The 24,150-nt window shown below is 45.4% G+C and overlaps 1 protein-coding gene across 1 annotated transcript; it reads right to left on the bottom strand.

The window, feature by feature from the left end:
• Positions 1–18,184: 18,184 nt before the first annotated feature.
• Positions 18,185–22,801, bottom strand: LOC311238159 (beta-1,4-galactosyltransferase 1-like). Its single transcript, XM_084326171.1, has one exon. The coding sequence runs from the start codon at positions 22,722–22,724 to the stop codon at positions 21,693–21,695; it is 1,032 nt and encodes a 343-aa protein (XP_084182297.1). The 5' UTR covers positions 22,725–22,801; the 3' UTR covers positions 18,185–21,692.
• Between the last annotated feature and the right edge of the window lie 1,349 nt (positions 22,802–24,150).

Genomic DNA, 24,150 nt, shown 5'->3' with positions numbered 1-24,150 from the left:
CTGGCCACAACACATGTTGTAGAGAGGCTGGCCACAACACATGTTGTAGAGAGGCTGGCCACAACACATGTTGTAGAGAGGCTGGCCACAACACATGTTGTAGAGAGGGGCTGGCCACAACACATGTTGTAGAGAGGGGCTGGCCACAACACATGTTGTAGAGAGGCTGGCCACAACACATGTTGTAGAGAGGGGCTGGCCACAACGCACAGACACATGTTGTAGAGGGGCTGGCCACAGACACATGTTGTAGAGAGGCTGGCCACAGACACATGTTGTAGAGAGGGGCTGGCCACAACGCACAGACACATGTTGTAGAGGGGCTGGCCACAGACACATGTTGTAGAGAGGCTGGCCACAGACACATGTTGTAGAGGGGCTGGCCACAGACACATGTTGTAGAGGGGCTGGCCACAGACACATGTTGTAGAGGGGCTGGCCACAACACATGTTGTAGAGAGGCTGGCCACAACACATGTTGTAGAGAGGGGCTGGCCACAACACATGTTGTAGAGAGGCTGGCCACAACACATGTTGTAGAGAGGGGCTGGCCACAACGCACAGACACATGTTGTAGAGGGGCTGGCCACAGACACATGTAGTAGAGGGGCTGGCCACAGACACATGTAGTAGAGGGGCTGGCCACAGACACATGTTGTAGAGGGGCTGGCCACAGACACATGTTGTAGAGGGGCTGGCCACAACACATGTTGTAGAGAGGGGCTGGCCACAGACACATGTAGTAGAGAGGCTGGCCACAACACATGTTGTAGAGGGGCTGGCCACAACACATGTTGTAGAGGGGCTGGCCACAGACACATGTTGTAGAGGGGCTGGCCACAACACATGTTGTAGAGGGGCTGGCCACAGCCACATGTTGTAGAGGGGCTGGCCACAGACACATGTAGTAGAGGGGCTGGCCACAGACACATGTTGTAGAGAGGGGCTGGCCACAACACATGTTGTAGAGGGGCTGGCCACAGACACATGTTGTAGAGAGGGGCTGGCCACAACACATGTTGTAGAGGGGCTGGCCACAACACATGTTGTAGAGGGGCTGGCCACAGACACATGTTGTAGAGAGGCTGGCCACAACACATGTTGTAGAGAGGCTGGCCACAACACATGTTGTAGAGGGGCTGGCCACAACACATGTAGTAGAGAGGGGCTGGCCACAGACACATGTTGTAGAGGGGCTGGCCACAGACACATGTTGTAGAGGGGCTGGCCACAGACACATGTTGTAGAGGGGCTGGCCACAGACACATGTAGTAGAGGGGCTGGCCACAGACACGTGTTGTAGAGGGGGGCTGGCCACAACACATGTTGTAGAGGGGCTGGCCACAACACATGTAGTAGAGAGGCTGGCCACAGACACATGTTGTAGAGGGGCTGGCCACAACACATGTTGTAGAGGGGCTGGCCACAACACATGTAGTAGAGAGGGGCTGGCCACAGACACATGTTGTAGAGGGGCTGGCCACAGACACATGTTGTAGAGAGGGGCTGGCCACAACACATGTTGTAGAGAGGCTGGCCACAGACACATGTTGTAGAGAGGGGCTGGCCACAGACACATGTTGTAGAGGGGCTGGCCACAGACACATGTTGTAGAGAGGCTGGCCACAGACACATGTGGTAGAGAGGCTGGCCACAGACACATGTTGTAGAGGGGCTGGCCACAACACATGTTGTAGAGGGGCTGGCCACAACACATGTTGTAGAGAGGCTGGCCACAGACACATGTTGTAGAGAGGGGCTGGCCACAACACATGTTGTAGAGAGGGGCTGGCCACAACACATGTTGTAGAGGGGCTGGCCACAGACACATGTTGTAGAGGGGCTGGCCACAGACACATGTTGTAGAGAGGCTGGCCACAACACATGTTGTAGAGAGGCTGGCCACAGACACATGTTGTAGAGGGGGGCTGGCCACAGACACATGTTGTAGAGGGGCTGGCCACAACACATGTTGTAGAGAGGCTGGCCACAGACACATGTTGTAGAGGGGCTGGCCACAACACATGTTGTAGAGAGGCTGGCCACAACACATGTTGTAGAGGGGCTGGCCACAACACATGTTGTAGAGGGGCTGGCCACAGACACATGTTGTAGAGGGGCTGGCCACAGACACATGTTGTAGAGAGGGGCTGGCCACAGACACATGTTGTAGAGGGGCTGGCCACAACACATGTTGTAGAGGGGCTGGTCACAGACACATGTTGTAGAGAGGGGCTGGCCACAACACATGTTGTAGAGGGGCTGGCCACAACACATGTTGTAGAGGGGCTGGCCACAGAAACATGTTGTAGAGGGGCTGGCCACAGACACATGTTGTAGAGGGGCTGGCCACAGACACATGTTGTAGAGGGGCTGGCCACAACACATGTTGTAGAGAGGGGCTGGCCACAGACACATGTTGTAGAGAGGGGCTGGCCACAACACATGTTGTAGAGGGGCTGGCCACAGAAACATGTTGTAGAGGGGCTGGCCACAGACACATGTTGTAGAGGGGCTGGCCACAGACACATGTTGTAGAGGGGCTGGCCACAGACACATGTTGTAGAGAGGGGCTGGCCACAACACATGTTGTAGAGGGGCTGGCCACAGACACATGTTGTAGAGAGGGGCTGGCCACAGACACATGTTGTAGAGGGGCTGGCCACAGACACATGTTGTAGAGGGGCTGGCCACAGACACATGTTGTAGAGGGGCTGGCCACAGACACATGTTGTAGAGGGGCTGGCCACAACACATGTTGTAGAGAGGGGCTGGCCACAACACATGTTGTAGAGAGGGGCTGGCCACAACACATGTTGTAGAGAGGCTGGCCACAGACACATGTTGTAGAGAGGTGCTGGCCACCGACACATGTTGTAGAGGGGCTGGCCACAGACACATGTTGTAGAGGGGCTGGCCACAACACATGTTGTAGAGGGGCTGGCCACAACACATGTAGTAGAGGGGCTGGCCACAGACACATGTTGTAGAGGGGCTGGCCACAGACACATGTTGTAGAGGGGCTGGCCACAACGCACAGACACATGTTGTAGAGAGGGGCTGGCCACAACACATGTTGTAGAGAGGGGCTGGCCACAGACACATGTTGTAGAGGGGGGCTGGCCACAACACATGTAGTAGAGGGGCTGGCCACAACACATGTTGTAGAGGGGCTGGCCACAACACATGTAGTAGAGGGGCTGGCCACAGACACATGTTGTAGAGGGGCTGGCCACAACACATGTTGTAGAGGGGCTGGCCACAACACATGTTGTAGAGAGGGGCTGGCCACAACACATGTTGTAGAGAGGGGCTGGCCACAACACATGTTGTAGAGGGGCTGGCCACAGACACATGTTGTAGATGGGCTGGCCACAGACACATGTTGTAGAGGGGCTGGCCACAGACACATGTTGTAGAGGGGCTGGCCACAACACATGTTGTAGAGGGGCTGGCCACAACACATGTAGTAGAGGGGCTGGCCACAACACATGTTGTAGAGGGGCTGGCCACAGACACATGTTGTAGAGGGGCTGGCCACAACACATGTTGTAGAGGGGCTGGCCACAACACATGTTGTAGAGAGGCTGGCCACAACACATGTTGTAGAGGGGCTGGCCACAACACATGTTGTAGAGAGGGGCTGGCCACAGACACATGTAGTAGAGAGGCTGGCCACAACACATGTAGTAGAGGGGCTGGCCACAACACATGTTGTAGAGGGGCTGGCCACAGACACATGTAGTAGAGAGGCTGGCCACAACACATGTAGTAGAGGGGCTGGCCACAACACATGTTGTAGAGGGGCTGGCCACAGACACATGTTGTAGAGGGGCTGGCCACAACACATGTTGTAGAGAGGCTGGCCACAGACACATGTTGTAGAGGGGCTGGCCACAGACACATGTTGTAGAGGGGCTGGCCACAGACACATGTAGTAGAGGGGCTGGCCACAGACACATGTTGTAGAGAGGGGCTGGCCACAACACATGTTGTAGAGAGGGGCTGGCCACAACACATGTTGTAGAGGGGCTGGCCACAACACATGTTGTAGAGGGGCTGGCCACAGACACATGTTGTAAAGGGGCTGGCCACAACACATGTAGTAGAGAGGGGCTGGCCACAACGCACAGACACATGTTGTAGAGAGGGGCTGGCCACAGACACATGTTGTAGAGAGGGGCTGGCCACAACACATGTTGTAGAGAGGGGCTGGCCACAGACACATGTTGTAGAGAGGGGCTGGCCACAACACATGTTGTAGAGAGGGGCTGGCCACAGACACATGTTGTAGAGGGGCTGGCCACAACACATGTTGTAGAGAGGGGCTGGCCACAACACATGTTGTAGAGAGGCTGGCCACAGACACATGTTGTAGAGGGGCTGGCCACAGACACATGTTGTAGAAAGGGCCACAACACATGTTGTAGAGAGGGGCTGGCCACAGACACATGTTGTAGAGGGGCTGGCCACAACACATGTTGTAGAGGGGCTGGCCACAGACACATGTTGTAGAGAGGCTGGCCACAACACATGTTGTAGAGGGGCTGGCCACAGACACATGTTGTAGAGGGGCTGGCCACAACACATGTTGTAGAGGGGCTGGCCACAGACACATGTTGTAGAGAGGGGCTGGCCACAGACACATGTTGAGATTGTGATACATTTCACTGGAGAGCAAACCGAGACCAGTCAGAATACATCCTGAGCATCCCGTCTCGGAAAAGCACATTTATCAGTTTTTGCAAAGGATTTACGATTGCCCATTGTCTGCTATTGTAATAATAATAATAATAATAATAATAATAATAATAATAATAATAATAATAATAATAATAATAATAATAATAATAATAATAATAATAATAATAATAATAATAATAATAATAATAATAATAATAATAATAATAATAATAATAATAATAATAATAATAATAATAATAATAAACTTTAATTGTATATCATACAGAAACTTCAGCTCAAAGTGCAGACATATAAAATCACAGTTTTTCACATTAGGATCTAACATCACAACAGGCCACCTAGTTTATGGTTTGATTCAGTTTTAAATAGACAATAATAAAAAGAGTAAGATCAAATAGACAGAGTAAAATAGTGCAATAGTGCAGTGCAATAAAATAGTAGAATAGAATAGACATAAAATGAGCACATAAAAAGTGCAGACATAAAATCCGTTTTTTTACAGTGCAATAAAATTGTTCTGGATCACCGTTTAACAGTTTAAAGTCATCTACTGTAGCCCAGGGAGATCATGCAGGGCTCAATTGTAGCTAGCTCAATACTGGACTGATCAATTATAGAGAACAGACCACAAATAGGGTCTAAGGTAAAAAATTGTAAAATAGTAAAAAACATAGTTATTCTAAGTAACAGAGTTCCCACTTTTGCTAAAGCACAGTTTTCAGACTTGACATAGCCTTTTTTATCTGTGTTAAACTTAAGCATTACATCACGCACAGGAGTGTGTTATACTCATTAGATCACGCCTAGGGGTGGTTGTTAGGCCCGACGCGCAGCGGATATCTGATATGTCATAAATGTATAGATGTAGCAGTACTGTCTATCTGTATGTCATGTACAGTATGATATGTTATGATGAGTTGAAAATGGGGGACCCTGATGTGAACAAGACGAAAGTCTTTCTCTGGTCTGCATCCCCTTAACAATTGTGTGTATTGAGCCGTACTGTATTGTACCCATTCTGCAATCTGTTAATACAATTTTCAATCAATCAATCAATAAAATCCAATGGTCTGACAAAAAAAATTAAATAAAAGATCGACAGTAATCTTTTTTTTTTTTTTTTAAAGTCTGTGATTTTTCTTTTGTTTCACAATGGGTCATGACAAACCAATTACATAATCCAACATCATAGCTGTCAACATTGGGATTGTAAAATAAGGGAGATTTACCTGCGAGGGATGGTGGGGGGGGGGGGGGGGGGGGTGAAGGGGATTGGTCAAATCAGTTGCGCAATAGTCACTTTTGGTGATTTGTTTCTATACAATTCACTTATATGACATTTAGGTATGACACAGGACTACAAAAGGATTTAGTATAGAAATGTGTCAACAGACTAAAGCAGGGAACCACAATATTTTTGTGAGGTTTTGTCCGCTGCCCACCCACTCGCTCTGTTCCTTTAAGGTATTTCGGTTAATTAATTGCATTCTCCTCTCCACACGCTTCTTCCTATAGATGCCGTTTGATTGGTGCTCTCCCTACCACACGCTTCTGGAGCAATGATCAATTTCATCCCGCAGCTGTCACAGCTTGTCATTAAGCACCCCTTGGCTTTAAATACCCTGATCTCCCTATTATTGATGTTGGATCGTTCTGAAATATTCCCTGCATTTGCCTGTTCCTTCCGTCGCTGCTTTCCCTGTTCTTTGCCTCCCAGGACACTCGAGAAATATTCCGTTTGGAGAACCTGCTTCCCCGTTACGAAGCGGTCGCCTTGTTTTGATCCGCCCGCTTCACGCGCTGCGCTCTGGTGAGTTTTTGCAAACAGTCTTTTTGGATCTATCGTTTTTTGTGTGTGTTAAAGCACTGAAGAGATCCTGTTTTCGTTCAGACTGTTTTCACCTTTTTTGTCTGTTGGATTTTCACTTTTGGATTACCTAATTGTTTTCACTCTGGACACTGCTCACTGTGTGTTTCACACCGAAGATTCTGTCACTTGGATTTATTGTTTGGACAATTCACTTCACCAGTCACCTGTCAGTTTTCAATTGTGCACTGAGCTAATTCAGACTCTCTCTCTCCCTATCCGCCTCCACCCGGAGTATATGCTGGGAGGATCTGCAGAGCGGCTCAGACGTCACGGACAAATTCCACAGCGTAACCTTCCGGGAGAAGCTGCAGAGCAGCAAACATTCCTCACATGCCTGTTTCCCAGTTTGTTCTGTTCACCACCAGATTCATTCTTGTTACTCAGTAAATAAACACGCCCTTGATTTTGGCTAACTCTGAAACAACTCTCTGTGCCGTTTGCGTTTGGGGTCGGTGTCAAACCATAACAATTTTGCATACAAATTATGCTTAGCAGAATGTAATATCATAACTGTATATTATTTTTCTTGCAATTGAGCCAATTTCCCTTAGGTACGGTTCTGAGGTGTGTGTTCAACAGAATGTAGTATCAAAAACACGTTCACAAAAAGTATGGGTTACTGAATGCTGAATCATTAAGCCATTGTAAGACCTTACCTGTGTCCCTGTATCACTTGTCTCTGCTGCCCTTTGACTAAAAAACGTCCCTATGTCCCTTTTCCTTTTTTTCTTTTTTTGGTGGCATATTTGAGTTAGTCACCTAGTAAAAGTGACATAATTGACTATATCAAAACATGCTAGGGCTGTACCGAATAGTTCTGTTGTGGAATATTTAAAATGAGCCATGACAGTAAGCTGTAGAATTTGAGATCGAGTCAGTTGTTATAAAAATATAGAAACAGCAGTGTTTATGAGGTTTTGAAAAGCAAAATGCATATTTTTCACAAAATGAAGCAATGAGACACTAGACGATGTTAGTGTGAAAAGTAATTCGGTTGTGGGAGGGATCTGGGGTCACGTGGAGTGTGTTATACGAAATAACAACGTCTAACTTATTATATCACAAACATTGTCCAATAAAATAATATAGCTGTAAACATAAACACTCAGACAGCCCATGGATCACAAGGGGATTACAGAATGCATGTAAAAAGAAAAATACACTATATAGAGAATTTATAAAACATAGAACTAAAGAGGCAGAAAATAAATATAAGAAATATAAAAATAAGTTGACTAATATTATGAGAAGATGTAAGAAGGATCATTATAGTAGAATATTAGATAACAACAAATATAATATTAAAGGTGTTTGGAAGATATTAAATGGTATTATCAGGAATGGATCAAGACAAATAAACTATCCTCAGTATTTTATGGAAAATGATAAAACTATTAGCAATATGGATGATGTGGTTAACAACTTTAATAGATTTTTTGTAAATATTGGACCAGAATTAGCGGGAAAAATCCCAGATCCAGTGACTCCTGAAGACATAAAAGACAATTATATTGAAAGAAATCCTAGTTCAATGTTTCTGGAAGCGGTAGATGAAAATGAAATTATAGAAACTACTAATACATGTAAAAACAAGACATCTACAGACAGTAATGAAATAGATATGAAAATAGTAAAAAATGTCATTAGTGGGATTTCAAAACCACTCACGCACATCTGCAATTTATCATTCAAAACTGGTCGATTTCCAAATAAAATGAAAATAGCAAAAGTCATACCTCTGTTCAAGACTGGAGATAAACACCACTTCACAAATTATAGGCCTGTTTCTCTACTTCCTCAGTTTTCAAAAATATTAGAAAAACTCTTCAACAACAGATTAGATAAATTCATTGATAAACATAATTTACTCACCGATAGCCAGTATGGATTCAGAACACACCGGTCAACATCACTAGCATTAATAGAACTCATTGAAAAAATCACAAATTCCATAGATCAAAAAAACATTTAGCTGGAGTATTCATTGACCTAAAAAAAGCATTTGATACTATTAATCATGATATATTAATCAGGAAATTGGGGAGATATGGGATCAGGGGGGTAGTATTGGACTGGGTGCGAAGCTATCTAAATAAAAGACAACAATTTGTGACAATGAGAGATTATAAATCTGAATGTTTGGACATTGCTTGTGGTGTCCCCCAGGGGTCAGTGTTGGGTCCAAAACTGTTCATCTTGTACATTAACGAGATATGTAAAGTATCCAATATATTTAAATGTATTTTATTTGCGGATGACACTAATCTTTTTTTTTCTGGTGAGAATGTCTAGCAGCTTTTAGAGGTCATCACATCTGAAATGAAGAAATTGAAGGAATGGTTTGATAGAAACAAATTATCATTGAACTTGAGCAAAACTAAAATTATGTTGTTTGGAAACTGTAGATTGGATACTCAGGTACAAGTTAAAATAAATGATATGATTATTGAAAGAGTTTATGAAAATAAATTCCTATGTGTAATAATAGACCATAAAATCTGTTGGAAACCTCACATAAAACATGTCCAATCTAAACTCTCACGAAGCATTTCAGTCATGAGTAAAGTAAAGCACATTCTGGATAGAAAATCACTCTACATTCTCTACTGTTCACTAGTTTTACCATATTTAAATTACTGTGCTTAAGTCTGGGGAAACAATTATAAGTCTACACTACAACCACTTTTTAAACTCCAAAAAAAGGGCCATAAGGATAGTTCACATTGCAGGTTATCGTGATCACACTAACATATTGTTTTTGGAGTCAAAGACATTGAAGTTAAATGATCTTGTGGAATTTAAAACGGCACAATTAATGTATAAAGCAAAAGGTCATGCACTTCCAAGAAACATTCAAGAATTGTTCTTTGATAAGGAGGGGGGTTATAATCTGAGGGGAGAACACAATTTAAAAGTGCTAAATGTACGCACTACCATGAGAAGACACTGCATCTCGATATGTGGAGTGAAACTGTGGAACAGTCTAAATGTGGTGCTAAAGAAATGTCCAAACATGAGACAATTTAAACTGATGTATAAGGAAATTATGTTCACAAGGTACAGGGATGAGGAAGGGACTTGATATTCACGGGTGTTTACATTTTTATTTTATTTCTTTCATGTTTTACATATATAGTTTTTGTTTTTTTGTTTTGCATATATATATATATATATTTTTTTTTTTATGTTTTAAAATAGTACACTCATTTGAGTAGTGGAAAAGGGGTAGGATTAAATAAGTGTATACTTCTTCCTACTCCTTTTCGAACATGTAGATTGAGTTGTGTTTTGCTTTTGTTATTGTTTGTTTGTATTCATTGCATGTTCGAAATAAAGATTTCAAATCAAATGAAAAATCAAATCAAACTTGACTGTTTCAGCCAATCAGAATCAAGAAATTTGCATGCCATTGTATAATAGTCGGTTGTATCCATGATGTCAAACTACAGTGTGTTTTGTATCCATTTCAAATTACAGTGATGTACCCAGGGTTCGAATAATCATCTGAGAGCTATGGGGGCCCCCTGATTTTTTTTTTTTTACTATTATTTTCCTGAAATTGTGGCTGTTTTCGAAGTCATATTTAGAGGAATATCTCATTAGAATTTGTCTAATACTAAGTAATAATGACATCACACAACAGTCTAATCATTAGACTATTGTGTGATGTCATTATTCAGTCTCATTCTTAACCATCAATATTTGTTCATTTTCTTACTCACCTCTGATATATAATGCCATATTTACTTATGTGCATTTTGCATCTGATAAAATACAACAATTTAATTTGAAAAATGAGACAAAATGTATGAACTTGAATTAACATTTATTTGTCTCTGCACTTATAAATCAAAAACTAACAAAATAATCGAATGGAAAAAAACAGCAGCATTCATCAGGATACAGTAAGTAACATTATCATCTGATAATAAAATGAACATAAAAGCTGCCCTCTAGTGGCCGGCGATAAACTCTTCATACTTGTATAAATCAAAATAAATAATGTTATAAACAAATGTGCACAGGTAATCAAGCAATTCTGCATCTGTGCCCTTATCAAGTTCAACAAGGTCAAGAAAAACATTGTCCACATCTCCATCCCCAGTGACATCACATCTGACATAAATGATCATGTAAGCTTTTCCATGAATTGTGCTTTCATCCAGTGTTATACTAATACGTGAATCCTGCGATTTGACATGAGAAAATTTTTTTTTTTCATCTCTGTGGCAATGTGCTCTATGATCTGTGCACAAGAATGATCGGATCGGTGAGCTGGCCCGACTGTCGCACCGTTCCACTCATTAAGTGTCATAAGGGGGTTCAATTTGGTATAAGGCAACCTTTCTTTAGCGACAGTATATGCTGCCCTGAATGAACTGGCTGTCTCCTTGAGCAAAGCAGATGTGATTTCGCTCACTTTTCTTGGAAGCACTTCCTTCTGGGTTTGACATTCTATAGCTTGCTTATGAGCAACGCTATCACTGTGCAAGTATATTTTCTTCCTCAACTTCTTGCTCTGAGAGCTAGTCACAGTCCCATTCATCCACTGCTCTGCCAAATGGGCTCCAAATGATTTATTTAACAATATCTTGGCGTTTTTACATGGAAGGCAGCCAATGCATCCCTCCATGGCAAATAACCAGCTATATTTATTTTTCCAAAATATCCACTGACTCGGACCCCAGCATTGTGGTGGTTGAGTCAAGGGCGTAGCTGTAAATTCTGGGCCCCATGAAAGAATGTATTAATGGGCCCCCAATTAATGCGAGCGCGCGTCAGCGCGCAAGCGATTTTTTTTGCCCATTTATTTATTGATGAAAACGCATAATATGGTTTTTACCTATACATTCGGATCAGCAGTTCAGCACCTGCACTGTTGGTGGGTGAGCCTAGTAAAGGATGTCGCATTGCGTTCATCTTCAATGAATGGACCAATGCAATAGTCTACCAAAGAACCGTTACGAAGCGGTCGCCTTGTTTTGATCCGCCCGCTTCACGCGCTGCGCTCTGGTGAGTTTTTGCAAACAGTCTTTTTGGATCTATCGTTTTTTGTGTGTGTTAAAGCACTGAAGAGATCCTGTTTTCGTTCAGACTGTTTTCACCTTTTTTGTCTGTTGGATTTTCACTTTTGGATTACCTAATTGTTTTCACTCTGGACACTGCTCACTGTGTGTTTCACACCGAAGATTCTGTCACTTGGATTTATTGTTTGGACAATTCACTTCACCAGTCACCTGTCAGTTTTCAATTGTGCACTGAGCTAACTCGGACTCTCTCTCTCCCTATCCGCCTCCACCCGGAGTATATGCTGGGAGGATCTGCAGAGCGGCTCAGACGTCACGGACAAATTCCACAACGTAACCTTCCGGGAGAAGCTGCAGAGCAGCAAACATTCCTCACATGCCTGTTTCCCAGTTTGTTCTGTTCACCACCAGATTCATTCTTGTTACTCAGTAAATAAACACGCCCTTGATTTTGGCTAACTCTGAAACAACTCTCTCTGTGCCGTTTGCGTTTGGGGTCGGTGTCAAACCATAACATTACGATCCAACCAATAGAGACCAGAGAGAGTCAGAACAGCATTAGCAGGCCAGATTGAGTTAACCAAGGATCACAGCCAACAGCTAGACAGGGCTGCGGCTGCAGTACAGGAACTCCGAGAGCAGGTCCAGCCTATTCAGGGGTCCCTGGGCGCTCTGGCAAGCCAGCAGTCAAGTATTCTCCTCCACCTACACACGCTGAGTGACACCGTTAACGCCTTGCTTGTACCCCCACTTCCTTCAGGAACCTTGGCCGGAGCATCACCCGCAGCCCTGGCAGGCCCCGCGCTTCCCGATCCCGCACCTCGGGAGCCCCGTCTCTCCGAACCACGGCTGTTCGACGGCAACTTCGAGGATTGTGCCACATTCATCATGCAATGTGAGTTGGTTTTTCGTCATCAACCCAGTCGTTTCACTTCAAGAGGAGCCCAAGTGGCCTATATGACTAACTTGCTCTCAGGCCGGGCAGCCCAGTGGGTCACTTCCTCCTGGGCAATGGAGGCAGACTTCTGTTTCTCCTACCCAGACTTCGTGGCTGAGCTCCGCAGGGTGTTCCACCATCCAGCCCGTGGTCTGGACCCTGGAGCCCGGTTGGGAACCTTCCGGCAGGGCAGCGGCGGGGTTACCGACTACGTGCTGGAGTTCAGACTGGCGGCGGTGGAGAGCGGTTGGAACGACCAAGCACTTCGTCTTACCTTCACGAGGGGGCTCAGCGACGCAGTCAGGGACCAGCTCGCGACCCGTGAAGAACCTGAGTCCCTCGAGGACCTGTTCAGCCTCGCCATTCGCATCGACGGACGCCTCCAGGAGAGAAGACGTGAGAGAACCCGACAGGGACCTCCTGAGGTACTCCGGACCCCCCGTACTCGTGACGGTACTGCTGGTCGCCCTGCTCCCAACACAACTGGTGGTTTTTTTCCCTCCCGTTCGGTACCCGAGGAGGAACCCATGCAGCTGGGACGTTCTCATCTGAGCCAAGCTGAACGGGAGGCGAGGTTCAGGTCCGGCCTTTGCCTCTACTGCAGTCGGGAGGGACACCGAATTGCCAACTGCCCCACCCGGCCAAAAGACCAGGCTCGCCGGGACCCCGGGAGATCCTGGTGAGCCGTTTTTCTCATTCCCAGAGCCGTGCACCACCTGGCCATCTGATGAGCGTCACCCTGGCCTGGGCGGACCAACGGGCCACGGTGGAGGCACTCATTGACTCGGGGGCAGACGAGAGTTTCCTCGACTTCGAGTTTGCTACCCGGGCCAACATTCCACTTGAGGACCTAGTGAGGCCTTTGGAGATATTCGCATTGGACCAACACCGCCTGGCTGACATCTCTCAACGCACCTGCCCTGTCCTGCTGACCATTGCTGGTAACCACATTGAGAGACTCCAGTTCCTTATCACCAGATCCCCTCTTGTCCCAGTAGTCCTGGGCCGGCCCTGGCTCGCGCTGCACGAGCCCCACATCGCCTGTTCCTCCGGTACCATCAAGGGCTGGAGCTCCTCCTGTCATGCCCAGTGTCTTCAGGCGGCGTCCTGTCCCCCGCCCCGGAGGTCCGTTGGTGAGCCGCCTCCAGACCTTTCGACCATACCCCCCGAGTACCACGACCTCATGGAGGTTTTCAGTAAGTCCAGGGCTCAGGCCCTTCCACCCCACCGGCCTTACGACTGTGCCATCGACCTCCGCTCGGGGGCTCCCCTTCCCGGCAGCCGCCTCTACAGTCTGACCATTCCGGAGAAGGCGGCGATGGATCAATACATCTCTGAGTCCTTGGAAGCAGGACTCATTCGGCCTTCCTCCTCCCCTGTGGCGGCCGGTTTCTTCTTTGTTGGGAAGAAGGACGGGGACCTTCGACCCTGCATCGACTATCGCCAGCTCAACGAGATCACCATTAAGAACAAGTATCCTCTACCTCTCATGAACTCCACTTTCGAGCCTCTCACCCAGGCTACCGTCTTTACCAAGCTGGACCTCCGGAGTGCCTACCATCTAGTCCGTATCCGTGAGGGCGATGAATGGAAGACCGCCTTCAAGACTCCCAGGGGCCACTACGAGTACCTGGTGATGCCGTTCGGCCTCACCAACGCTCCGGCGGTATTCCAGGCGCTCATGAACGACGTCCTTCGTGACATGCTGGAGGAGTTTGTGGTAGTGTACCTGGACGACATCCTCATCTTCTCCAAGACCCTCGAGGAGCACATCCAGCATGTCCGCCGTGTGCTGGAGCGCCTCCTCCACAATCGGCTCTTCGTCAAGGCGGAGAAGTGCCGATTCCACTCCGACTCCGTCGATTACCTGGGCTTCATCGTGGAGAAGGGCTTGACCCGAGCTGATCCTCGCAAGATCCAAGCAGTGGAGGAATGGCCTGAACCCACCTCTCGGAAGGAGTTACAGAGTTTCCTCGGGTTCGCCAACTTCTACCGAAGGTTCATCCGGAACTACAGTCAAGTGGCGGAACCGCTTACCAGACTGACCTCTCCCGCCCTGCCATTCGACTGGTCCCCAGCGGCGTGTGCTGCGTTCCGCTCCCTCAAGAAGAGGTTCACTTCCGCCCCGATCTTGCTCCATCCAGACCCCAAGAGACAGTTCATCGTTGAGGTGGACGCCTCGGATACTGGACTGGGAGCTATCTTATCCCAGCGATCGGCAACGGACCAGAAGGTACATCCGTGCGCCTTCTACTCGCGTCGGTTCCTCCCTGCCGAGAGGAACTATGACATCGGCAATCGGGAGCTGCTGGCGGTCGTGGCTGCTTTGGAGGAGTGGCGTCATTGGCTTGAGGGGGCCGAGGAGCCGTTTACCATTTGGACGGACCACAAGAACCTGACGTACATCCGTGCTTCCAAGCGCCTCAACGGCCGGCAGGCAAGATGGGCCAGCTTCCTCAGTCGGTTCGACTTCTCGCTGACGTTTCGCCCTGGTTCCCGCAACACGAAGGCCGACTCCCTGTCCCGGTTACACTCCAAGGGGGCTCCAACCACTGAGGACCCGACTCCCATCCTCCCGGAGGCCAGGGTGGTAGGAGTCGTCACCTTGGGCATCGAGGGGGTGGTAAGGCGTGCCCTACGCTTCCATCGCGCTCCAAGCAATGTACCGGTTCATCGTCTCTTCGTCCCCGACTCAGTCCGGTCCCGGGTCCTCCAGTGGGGCCATACCAGCCGGTTTGCCTGCCACCCGGGCGTTCATCGCACGTTCTCCTTCCTGGCTCGTCGATTCTGGTGGCCCACCATGAGGAACGACGTCAAGGAGTTTGTACTGGCCTGCGCGGTCTGCGCCCGCAGCAAGGCCTCCCACCAGGCACCCTCCGGGCTGTTACAGCCACTTCCCATTCCGAGCCGTCCTTGGTCACATGTGGCGCTGGACTTCGTCACAGGTCTTCCCTCCTCCCAGGGGAACACGTGCCTTCTGACCGTGGTGGATCGATTCAGCAAGGGGGTTCACCTCGTGGCCCTTCCCAAGCTTCCCTCAGCGGCCGAGACGGCGGACCTCCTGACACACCACGTGTTTCGCCTCCATGGTTTTCCCCAGGACATCGTCTCGGACCGGGGGCCCCAGTTCACTTCCCAGGTATGGCAGGCTTTTTGCAAGGGATTGGGGGCGACGGTCAGTCTTTCCTCTGGTTATCATCCCCAGACTAACGGACAAACGGAGAGGATGAACCAGAGCGTGGAGTCTGCTCTTCGGTGTGTGGCTGCCGAGAGACCAGCTTCTTGGAGCCGTTTCCTTCCCTGGGTCGAGTACTCCATCAACTCCATGGTCAGTTCCGCCACCGGCCTCTCACCCTTTGAGATATCCCTGGGCTACCAACCCCCTCTTTTCCCTGCACAGGAGACGGAGGTGGCAGTTCCTTCCGTGCAGGACCACCTCAACCGGTGCCGTCGGGTCTGGGAGATCGCCAGGACCGCGCTGCTCCGGTCATCAGAGCGCGCCTGTCGTGGGGCTGACCGGCGCCGGGTTCCTGCGCCGACGTACCACCCTGGGCAGAGGGTGTGGCTTTCCGCGAGGGACCTCCCGCTTCGGTCCTCGGCCAAGAAACTTAACCCCCGGTTCGTCGGACCTTTCGAGGTTCTGAAGGTACTCAGTCCGGCGGCGGTGCGTCTTAAACTTCCTGCGTCCATGCACATTCACCCCGTTTTCCATGTGTCCCGGGTTAAGCCTGTCTCCCTCAGTCCCCTGATGCCTCCTGCTCCGGATCCACCTCCTCCCAAGATGGTGGACGGTCACCCCCAGTGGCAGGTCCGCCGGTTGATGGGCGTTCGACGGCGGGGTCGGGGGTTCCAGCACCTGGTGGACTGGGAGGGTTACGGCCCGGAGGAACGGAGCTGGGTCTCCCGCCAGCTCATCGTGGATCCCGGCCTGATCACAAACTTCCATCGTGCCCATCCGGGCGAGCCGGGTCGGCCTGGTCGCCGGGTGGCTCCCGTGGAGGGGGGGGTACTGTGAGGTTTTGTCCGCTGCCCACCCACTCGCTCCCACTCGCTCTGTTCCTTTAAGGTATTTTCGGTTAATTAATTGCATTCTCCCTATTATTGATGTTGGATCGTTCTGAAATATTCCCTGCATTTGCCTGTTCCTTCCGTCGCTGCTTTCCCTGTTCTTTGCCTCCCAGGACACTCGAGAAATATTCCGTTTGGAGAACCTGCTTCCCCGTTACGAAGCGGTCGCCTTGTTTTGATCCGCCCGCTTTCACGCGCTGCGCTCTGGTGAGTTTTTGCAAACAGTCTTTTTGGATCTATCGTTTTTCGTGTGTGTTAAAGCACTGAAGAGATCCTGTTTTCGTTCAGACTGTTTTCACCTTTTTTGTCTGTTGGATTTTCACTTTTGGATTACCTAATTGTTTTCACTCTGGACACTGCTCACTGTGTGTTTCACACCGAAGATTCTGTCACTTGGATTTATTGTTTGGACAATTCACTTCACCAGTCACCTGTCAGTTTTCAATTGTGCACTGAGCTAACTCAGACTCTCTCTCTCCCTATCCGCCTCCACCCGGAGTATATGCTGGGAGGATCTGCAGAGCGGCTCAGACGTCACGGACAAATTCCACAACGTAACCTTCCGGGAGAAGCTGCAGAGCAGCAAACATTCCTCACATGCCTGTTTCCCAGTTTGTTCTGTTCACCACCAGATTCATTCTTGTTACTCAGTAAATAAACACGCCCTTGATTTTGGCTAACTCTGAAACAACTCTCTCTGTGCCGTTTGCGTTTGGGGTCGGTGTCAAACCATAACAATTTTGCATACAAATTATGCTTAGCAGAATGTAATATCATAACTGTATATTATTTTGCTTGCAATTGAGCCAATTTCCCTTAGGTACGGTTCTGAGGTGTGTGTTCAACAGAATGTAGTATCAAAAACACGTTCACAAAAAGTATGGGTTACTGAATGCTGAATCATTAAGCCATTGTAAGACCTTACCTGTGTCCCTGTATCACTTGTCTCTGCTGCCCTTTGACTAAAAAACGTCCCTATGTCCCTTTTCCTTTTTTTGGTGGCATATTTGAGTTAGTCACCTAGTAAAAGTGACATAATTGACTATATCAAAACATGCTAGGGCTGTACCGAATAGTTCTGTTGTGGAATATTTAAAATGAGCCATGACAGTAAGCTGTAGAATTTGAGATCGAGTCAGTTGTTATAAAAATATAGAAACAACAGTGTTTATGAGGTTTTGAAAAGCAAAATGCATATTTTTCACAAAATGAAGCAATGAGACACTAGACGATGTTAGTGTGAAAAGTAATTCGGTTGTGGGAGGGATCTGGGGTCACGTGGAGTGTGTTATACGAAATAACAACGTCTAACTTATTATATCACAAACATTGTCCAATAAAATAATATAGCAGTAAACATAAACACTCAGACAGCCCATGGATCACAAGGGGATTACAGAATGCATGTAAAAAGAAAAATACACTATATAGAGAATTTATAAAACATAGAACTAAAGAGGCAGAAAATAAATATAAGAAATATAAAAATAAGTTGACTAATATTATGAGAAGATGTAAGAAGGATCATTATAGTAGAATATTAGATAACAACAAATATAATATTAAAGGTGTTTGGAAGATATTAAATGGTATTATCAGGAATGGATCAAGACAAATAAACTATCCTCAGTATTTTATGGAAAATGATAAAACTATTAGCAATATGGATGATGTGGTTAACAACTTTAATAGATTTTTTGTAAATATTGGACCAGAATTAGCGGGAAAAATCCCAGATCCAGTGACTCCTGAAGACATAAAAGACAATTATATTGAAAGAAATCCTAGTTCAATGTTTCTGGAAGCGGTAGATGAAAATGAAATTATAGAAACTACTAATACATGTAAAAACAAGACATCTACAGACAGTAATGAAATAGATATGAAAATAGTAAAAAATGTCATTAGTGGGATTTCAAAACCACTCACGCACATCTGCAATTTATCATTCAAAACTGGTCGATTTCCAAATAAAATGAAAATAGCAAAAGTCATACCTCTGTTCAAGACTGGAGATAAACACCACTTCACAAATTATAGGCCTGTTTCTCTACTTCCTCAGTTTTCAAAAATATTAGAAAAACTCTTCAACAACAGATTAGATAAATTCATTGATAAACATAATTTACTCACCGATAGCCAGTATGGATTCAGAACACACCGGTCAACATCACTAGCATTAATAGAACTCATTGAAAAAATCACAAATTCCATAGATCAAAAAAACATTTAGCTGGAGTATTCATTGACCTAAAAAAAGCATTTGATACTATTAATCATGATATATTAATCAGGAAATTGGGGAGATATGGGATCAGGGGGGTAGTATTGGACTGGGTGCGAAGCTATCTAAATAAAAGACAACAATTTGTGACAATGAGAGATTATAAATCTGAATGTTTGGACATTGCTTGTGGTGTCCCCCAGGGGTCAGTGTTGGGTCCAAAACTGTTCATCTTGTACATTAACGAGATATGTAAAGTATCCAATATATTTAAATGTATTTTATTTGCGGATGACACTAATCTTTTTTTTTCTGGTGAGAATGTCTAGCAGCTTTTAGAGGTCATCACATCTGAAATGAAGAAATTGAAGGAATGGTTTGATAGAAACAAATTATCATTGAACTTGAGCAAAACTAAAATTATGTTGTTTGGAAACTGTAGATTGGATACTCAGGTACAAGTTAAAATAAATGATATGATTATTGAAAGAGTTTATGAAAATAAATTCCTATGTGTAATAATAGACCATAAAATCTGTTGGAAACCTCACATAAAACATGTCCAATCTAAACTCTCACGAAGCATTTCAGTCATGAGTAAAGTAAAGCACATTCTGGATAGAAAATCACTCTACATTCTCTACTGTTCACTAGTTTTACCATATTTAAATTACTGTGCTTAAGTCTGGGGAAACAATTATAAGTCTACACTACAACCACTTTTTAAACTCCAAAAAAGGGCCATAAGGATAGTTCACATTGCAGGTTATCGTGATCACACTAACATATTGTTTTTGGAGTTGTCGTGGAAATATTATCATGTCATTATGGATCTGTGTTGTTTTATCATGTCATACAGCTTGAGTTTCAGTCTGACCAGATTTACTGGTTAATGTGTGTATGTCTCTTTAAGATTACTCTATCATTCTCTCTCAGTCGTAACGAAGTTGCTGTTTCTACCAGCCATAGAGCCATAACCCAAGGTCATGGGAACTGTAAGATGGAGCTGTTTTTCCTTCCAGGCTTAGCCATAACATAGTCATATTATTAATTTCTCTAACCAGCCATTTTGTTTTCTTCTACGTCATTTCATGTATTCAATTGTATGTCTGACCAGGCCTCTGGGTCAGTCCCTGTCAGACGCTAGGGGGTAAACATGTCTGTCTCTGGCGGGTGACTGGCCTGGCAGCGTGGCCACGCTGTCATGAACTTTCTTTATTAAATAAACCTTCTTATTATTATTAATAATGACTCAGAATGATTAATGTAAACGGCTCATCGTTTGTCCTTTAATAATTCCCATTACAGAGTCAAAGACATTGAAGTTAAATGATCTTGTGGAATTTAAAACGGCACAATTAATGTATAAAGCAAAAGGTCATGCACTTCCAAGAAACATTCAAGAATTGTTCTTTGATAAGGAGGGGGGTTATAATCTGAGGGGAGAACACAATTTAAAAGTGCTAAATGTACGCACTACCATGAGAAGACACTGCATCTCGATATGTGGAGTGAAACTGTGGAACAGTCTAAATGTGGTGCTAAAGAAATGTCCAAACATGAGACAATTTAAACTGATGTACAGTATAAGGAAATGATGTTCACAAGGTACAGGGATGAGGAAGGGACTTGATATTCACGGGTGTTTACATTTTTATTTTATTTCTTTCATGTTTTACATATATAGTTTTTGTTTTTTTGTTTTGCATATATATATATATATTTTTTTTTTATGTTTTAAAATAGTACACTCATTTGAGTAGTGGAAAAGGGGTAGGATTAAATAAGTGTATACTTCTTCCTACTCCTTTTCGAACATGTAGATTGAGTTGTGTTTTGCTTTTGTTATTGTTTGTTTGTATTCATTGCATGTTCGAAATAAAGATTTCAAATCAAATGAAAAATCAAATCAAACTTGACTGTTTCAGCCAATCAGAATCAAGAAATGGTTTTCATGGAATGTGTTCGAACAGGATTCCTGGTCTGAAAACAGTTCTCCGACCGTCATTTCAGACTTTACACAAACAAAACTGCTGATCTGACCCGTGATCTTAATTTTAACTAGAACTAAGATGAGGGAACATTATTACTCCAGTTTTAGCTTCACTGCATTGGCTCCCGGTTGTTTTTAGGATTGATTTTAAAATTCTCTTGCTTGTTTTTAAAGCTCTTAATGGTCTGGCACCGTCCTACCTCTGCGACTGCCTACATAGATATGTTCCAAACCGCCCCCTCAGGTCCTCTAGTGAGGACCTGCTCGAGGTGCCTACAATGAAATATAAAAAATATGGCGAAGCAGCCTTTTTGTTTCTATGGGCCGACGGCTTGGAATAATCTCCCACTACATATAAAACAGGCAGCCTCTGTGGATAGCTTTAAAGCACAGCTCAAGACCTATTTTTATACTCTTGCTTTTAGCCGATTTTAAAATCCCTGTTGTCATTAATGCTTTTTAGTTATTTTCTTAATACCTAATTCATTTTACACCATCGACACCATCAAATGCAGACGCAGTTGTTCTGTGGCTCCGCTGTCAGCCCAAATAAAGTTATTATTATTATCGCCGGCAGCCGGCAGGTCTGTGGTCTGATTGCACTGATGAGTGCAGCTGTGCATATGCTGAGCTTAGCTTTCGTGACTGCGATCTAAATACTTGATTGTGATTGGTCAATAGCGCTAGTTACCCGTATCACCGGTGATTATTGACCAATTGACCAATCACAATCAAGCATTTCGGCGAATGTTAAAACGCCATGTAATAATTATGGTTAACCCCTCTTGGAGGCATGACTTTGACTATACAGTTTGCTATTTATGGTTAACCCCTCTTGGAGGCATGAATTTGACTATAAAGATAGTCAGCTATGCAGGACTGCCAATATCAACAGTGATGAAAGTAAAGAGCTTATCTTTCTCAGTCTTAACCACGCTGTACTTAAGTGAGTTGATTCCATCTTTGTCAATTTTTTTTCTGGTTTCCGCTATTAGAGCAAACCTCTTCTTATTGTTCTCATTGTGAAAGTCTCTCGTATGCCTGATCATCCTGTATTTGCCAACTTGATGGTTTGGCCGAGAGAGGGACATGCCACGGAGTGAAGTGCGTTTGTACATTTCGTCGTCCTCACCTCCCCAACCCCAGAATCGATTGGGGAAACCATTGACCTTCAAGAACTGTTCTTTAGACAGAGCTGTAACTCCACCAAATATGTTTTTATAAGGCAGCTTGAAACTAAACTTGTCCACAGCCACAGACAGGTGGCGAGGCTGGCTGAAACATCTGTAGATGTTGCGGTCGTCCATGGGAACCAGGTCCACGTCACTGAAGACAAAACAATCGTAGTCGTCCTCCCTCAGGGCCTCGACGAAGCCCACGTTCATCAGCTTGGCTCTGTTGAACGTCCCGTTGCCGTGCTGGTCGATGACGTAGATGCCGTAGTCCAGCTGCTGGCGCTGCAGGATAGGATGGAGGTAGTGCAGCCAGTACTTCAGGTGGTGGAACCGGTTGCGAAACGGGATGATGACCGCCACCTTCTGTCGGGCGATGCAGTCTTGGGGTTTGTATCGCCCTCCGGCCCGGAGATCAGGGTTCTCCCTCCTGACTGAGTCTAATGTCAGTGGCTTGTTGAAAGCCACTGCCAATGGTCCCAACAGATGAGGAGAGGTTTCAGGGCAGGGCTGCAAGTTTGCCAACACCTGGGTCTTTTGCGTTTGATTTTCACGCTGACTTATATAAATATAATTAACACTAATATCACTCACGTACAGCCAGTAGAATGTGAAACAAAGCATAACAGCCAGTCCTGCTCCTTTGGAGAATTGTGTCCACATCTTCAATGTCCTGAGTATTTGGTCCTGATTTGATCCAATGTCTACTAATCCTGTACTAAGTGACATTTATCTTAAAGATGTAACATATCTGAGGCTGTAGAAGTGGTGTAGCACTACAAGACGTCCCACCACTCTCCGCCTAAACCATGTCTCACAGCAGTGGATACAGACTTCTCTTAAATACTGGAACCCCTTGCTTAGAGAGACTGAACCGGTTTGACAAAGGAGAGAGAGAGGGAGCCAAGCAGAGGCCACAGTCTTCTCTTAACCCTTGTGCCTTGTTAAGTAACTGACAGAGTTGTCACGTTAGTGCATGAAAAGATTGCATCACGTTCAAGGTCATAAAAAACTTAATTTGTAATATTTCGTTCCAATTCTTTTTTTATGAATACCAATATGAACCTAACTCAACATATCTATCAAAAAATCCAAATATTTCCATGTGTAGGGTTATGGTTAGGGTTAGGGTTAGGGTTGGGGTTAGGGGTAGGGTTAGGGTTGGGGTTGGGGTTAGGGGTAGGGTTAGGGTTGGGGTTAGGGTTAGGGTTAGGGTTAGGGTTAGGGTTAGGGTTAGGGTTGGGGTTGGGGTTAGGGTTAGGTTAGGGGACTGTTGAGCAAGTGTTGGGGTGGGCACGGGCACAGGGATGAGATTTTACCTTCTCCTAATCTTTCTGTCTGGGTAACCCTAACCCTAACCCTAACCCCCTAATGGCAAGAAATAAACCACTATGGATGGTTTGAAAGCTAATATTGTTAACTTTTGTGTTAGAGGGTTTCAAAATCTAATCTTTTCAAATTCTGTGAATATATGGAAAATAAGCAAACGGACACAATTTCATGACATAATAATCAACACAGCCATCGTTGTACACAGAAACACAAAAAAATATAGGCAAAAAACACAAAATAGTCGCTAAGGGGGCAGAAGGGTTAATGAATTGAACTACTTCCTTAGAGAGACTGAACCTGTTTGACAAGACAATGGTTTATACTGAAGTCCAAACCGTTTGTTGAAAAAGGGGGTACCAACCCTATCCTATGATTTCCACTAGGTTCCTAATGTTTTTCTGTATTTTCTGTTTCAATGTTTTTCTGTATACAGGTCCTACATATGATTATCCATTACACATGTATAGGAGAAACGTGAATAAATGTGGAGAAACATAACAAATGCAGTTGCTTCCAAGCAGGTTAACAATTAACACCAGAACACCATTACCACTCTGTGGCATCACGTATACTAATGCTGAGCAGGCCTAGTTGACCTCAAACTTGGATCAAGATGGCAAGAGGAAAAGATCTAAGTGGTTTCATTATAGACAGATTTCTTGACCACGTCAGACTCAGTGTCTCATCATGCACATCAAGGAGGCAAAAAGCATGAACTTAAAGCCCACTGCTCAACAAACACAAACACCTGCTGCATTTCACTACAACAGTAAATCAAAAGTGCAATAATAAATGATTTTGTTAAATGTATAAACTTGTATCC

This window comes from Notolepis coatsorum, assembly GCF_963971535.1.
Source record: "Notolepis coatsorum genome assembly, chromosome: 12".
In the NCBI taxonomy this organism is placed as follows: domain Eukaryota; kingdom Metazoa; phylum Chordata; class Actinopteri; order Aulopiformes; family Paralepididae; genus Notolepis; species Notolepis coatsorum.
Note: the sequence above shows the minus strand (reverse complement) of the source record. Positions and strands in the feature narration are given on the sequence as shown.

Excerpts from the sequence above, each read along its gene's own strand:
- LOC311238159 (XM_084326171.1), bottom strand. The coding sequence starts at position 22,724 with ATGTCACTTAGTACAGGATTAGTAGACATTGGATCAAATCAGGACCAA.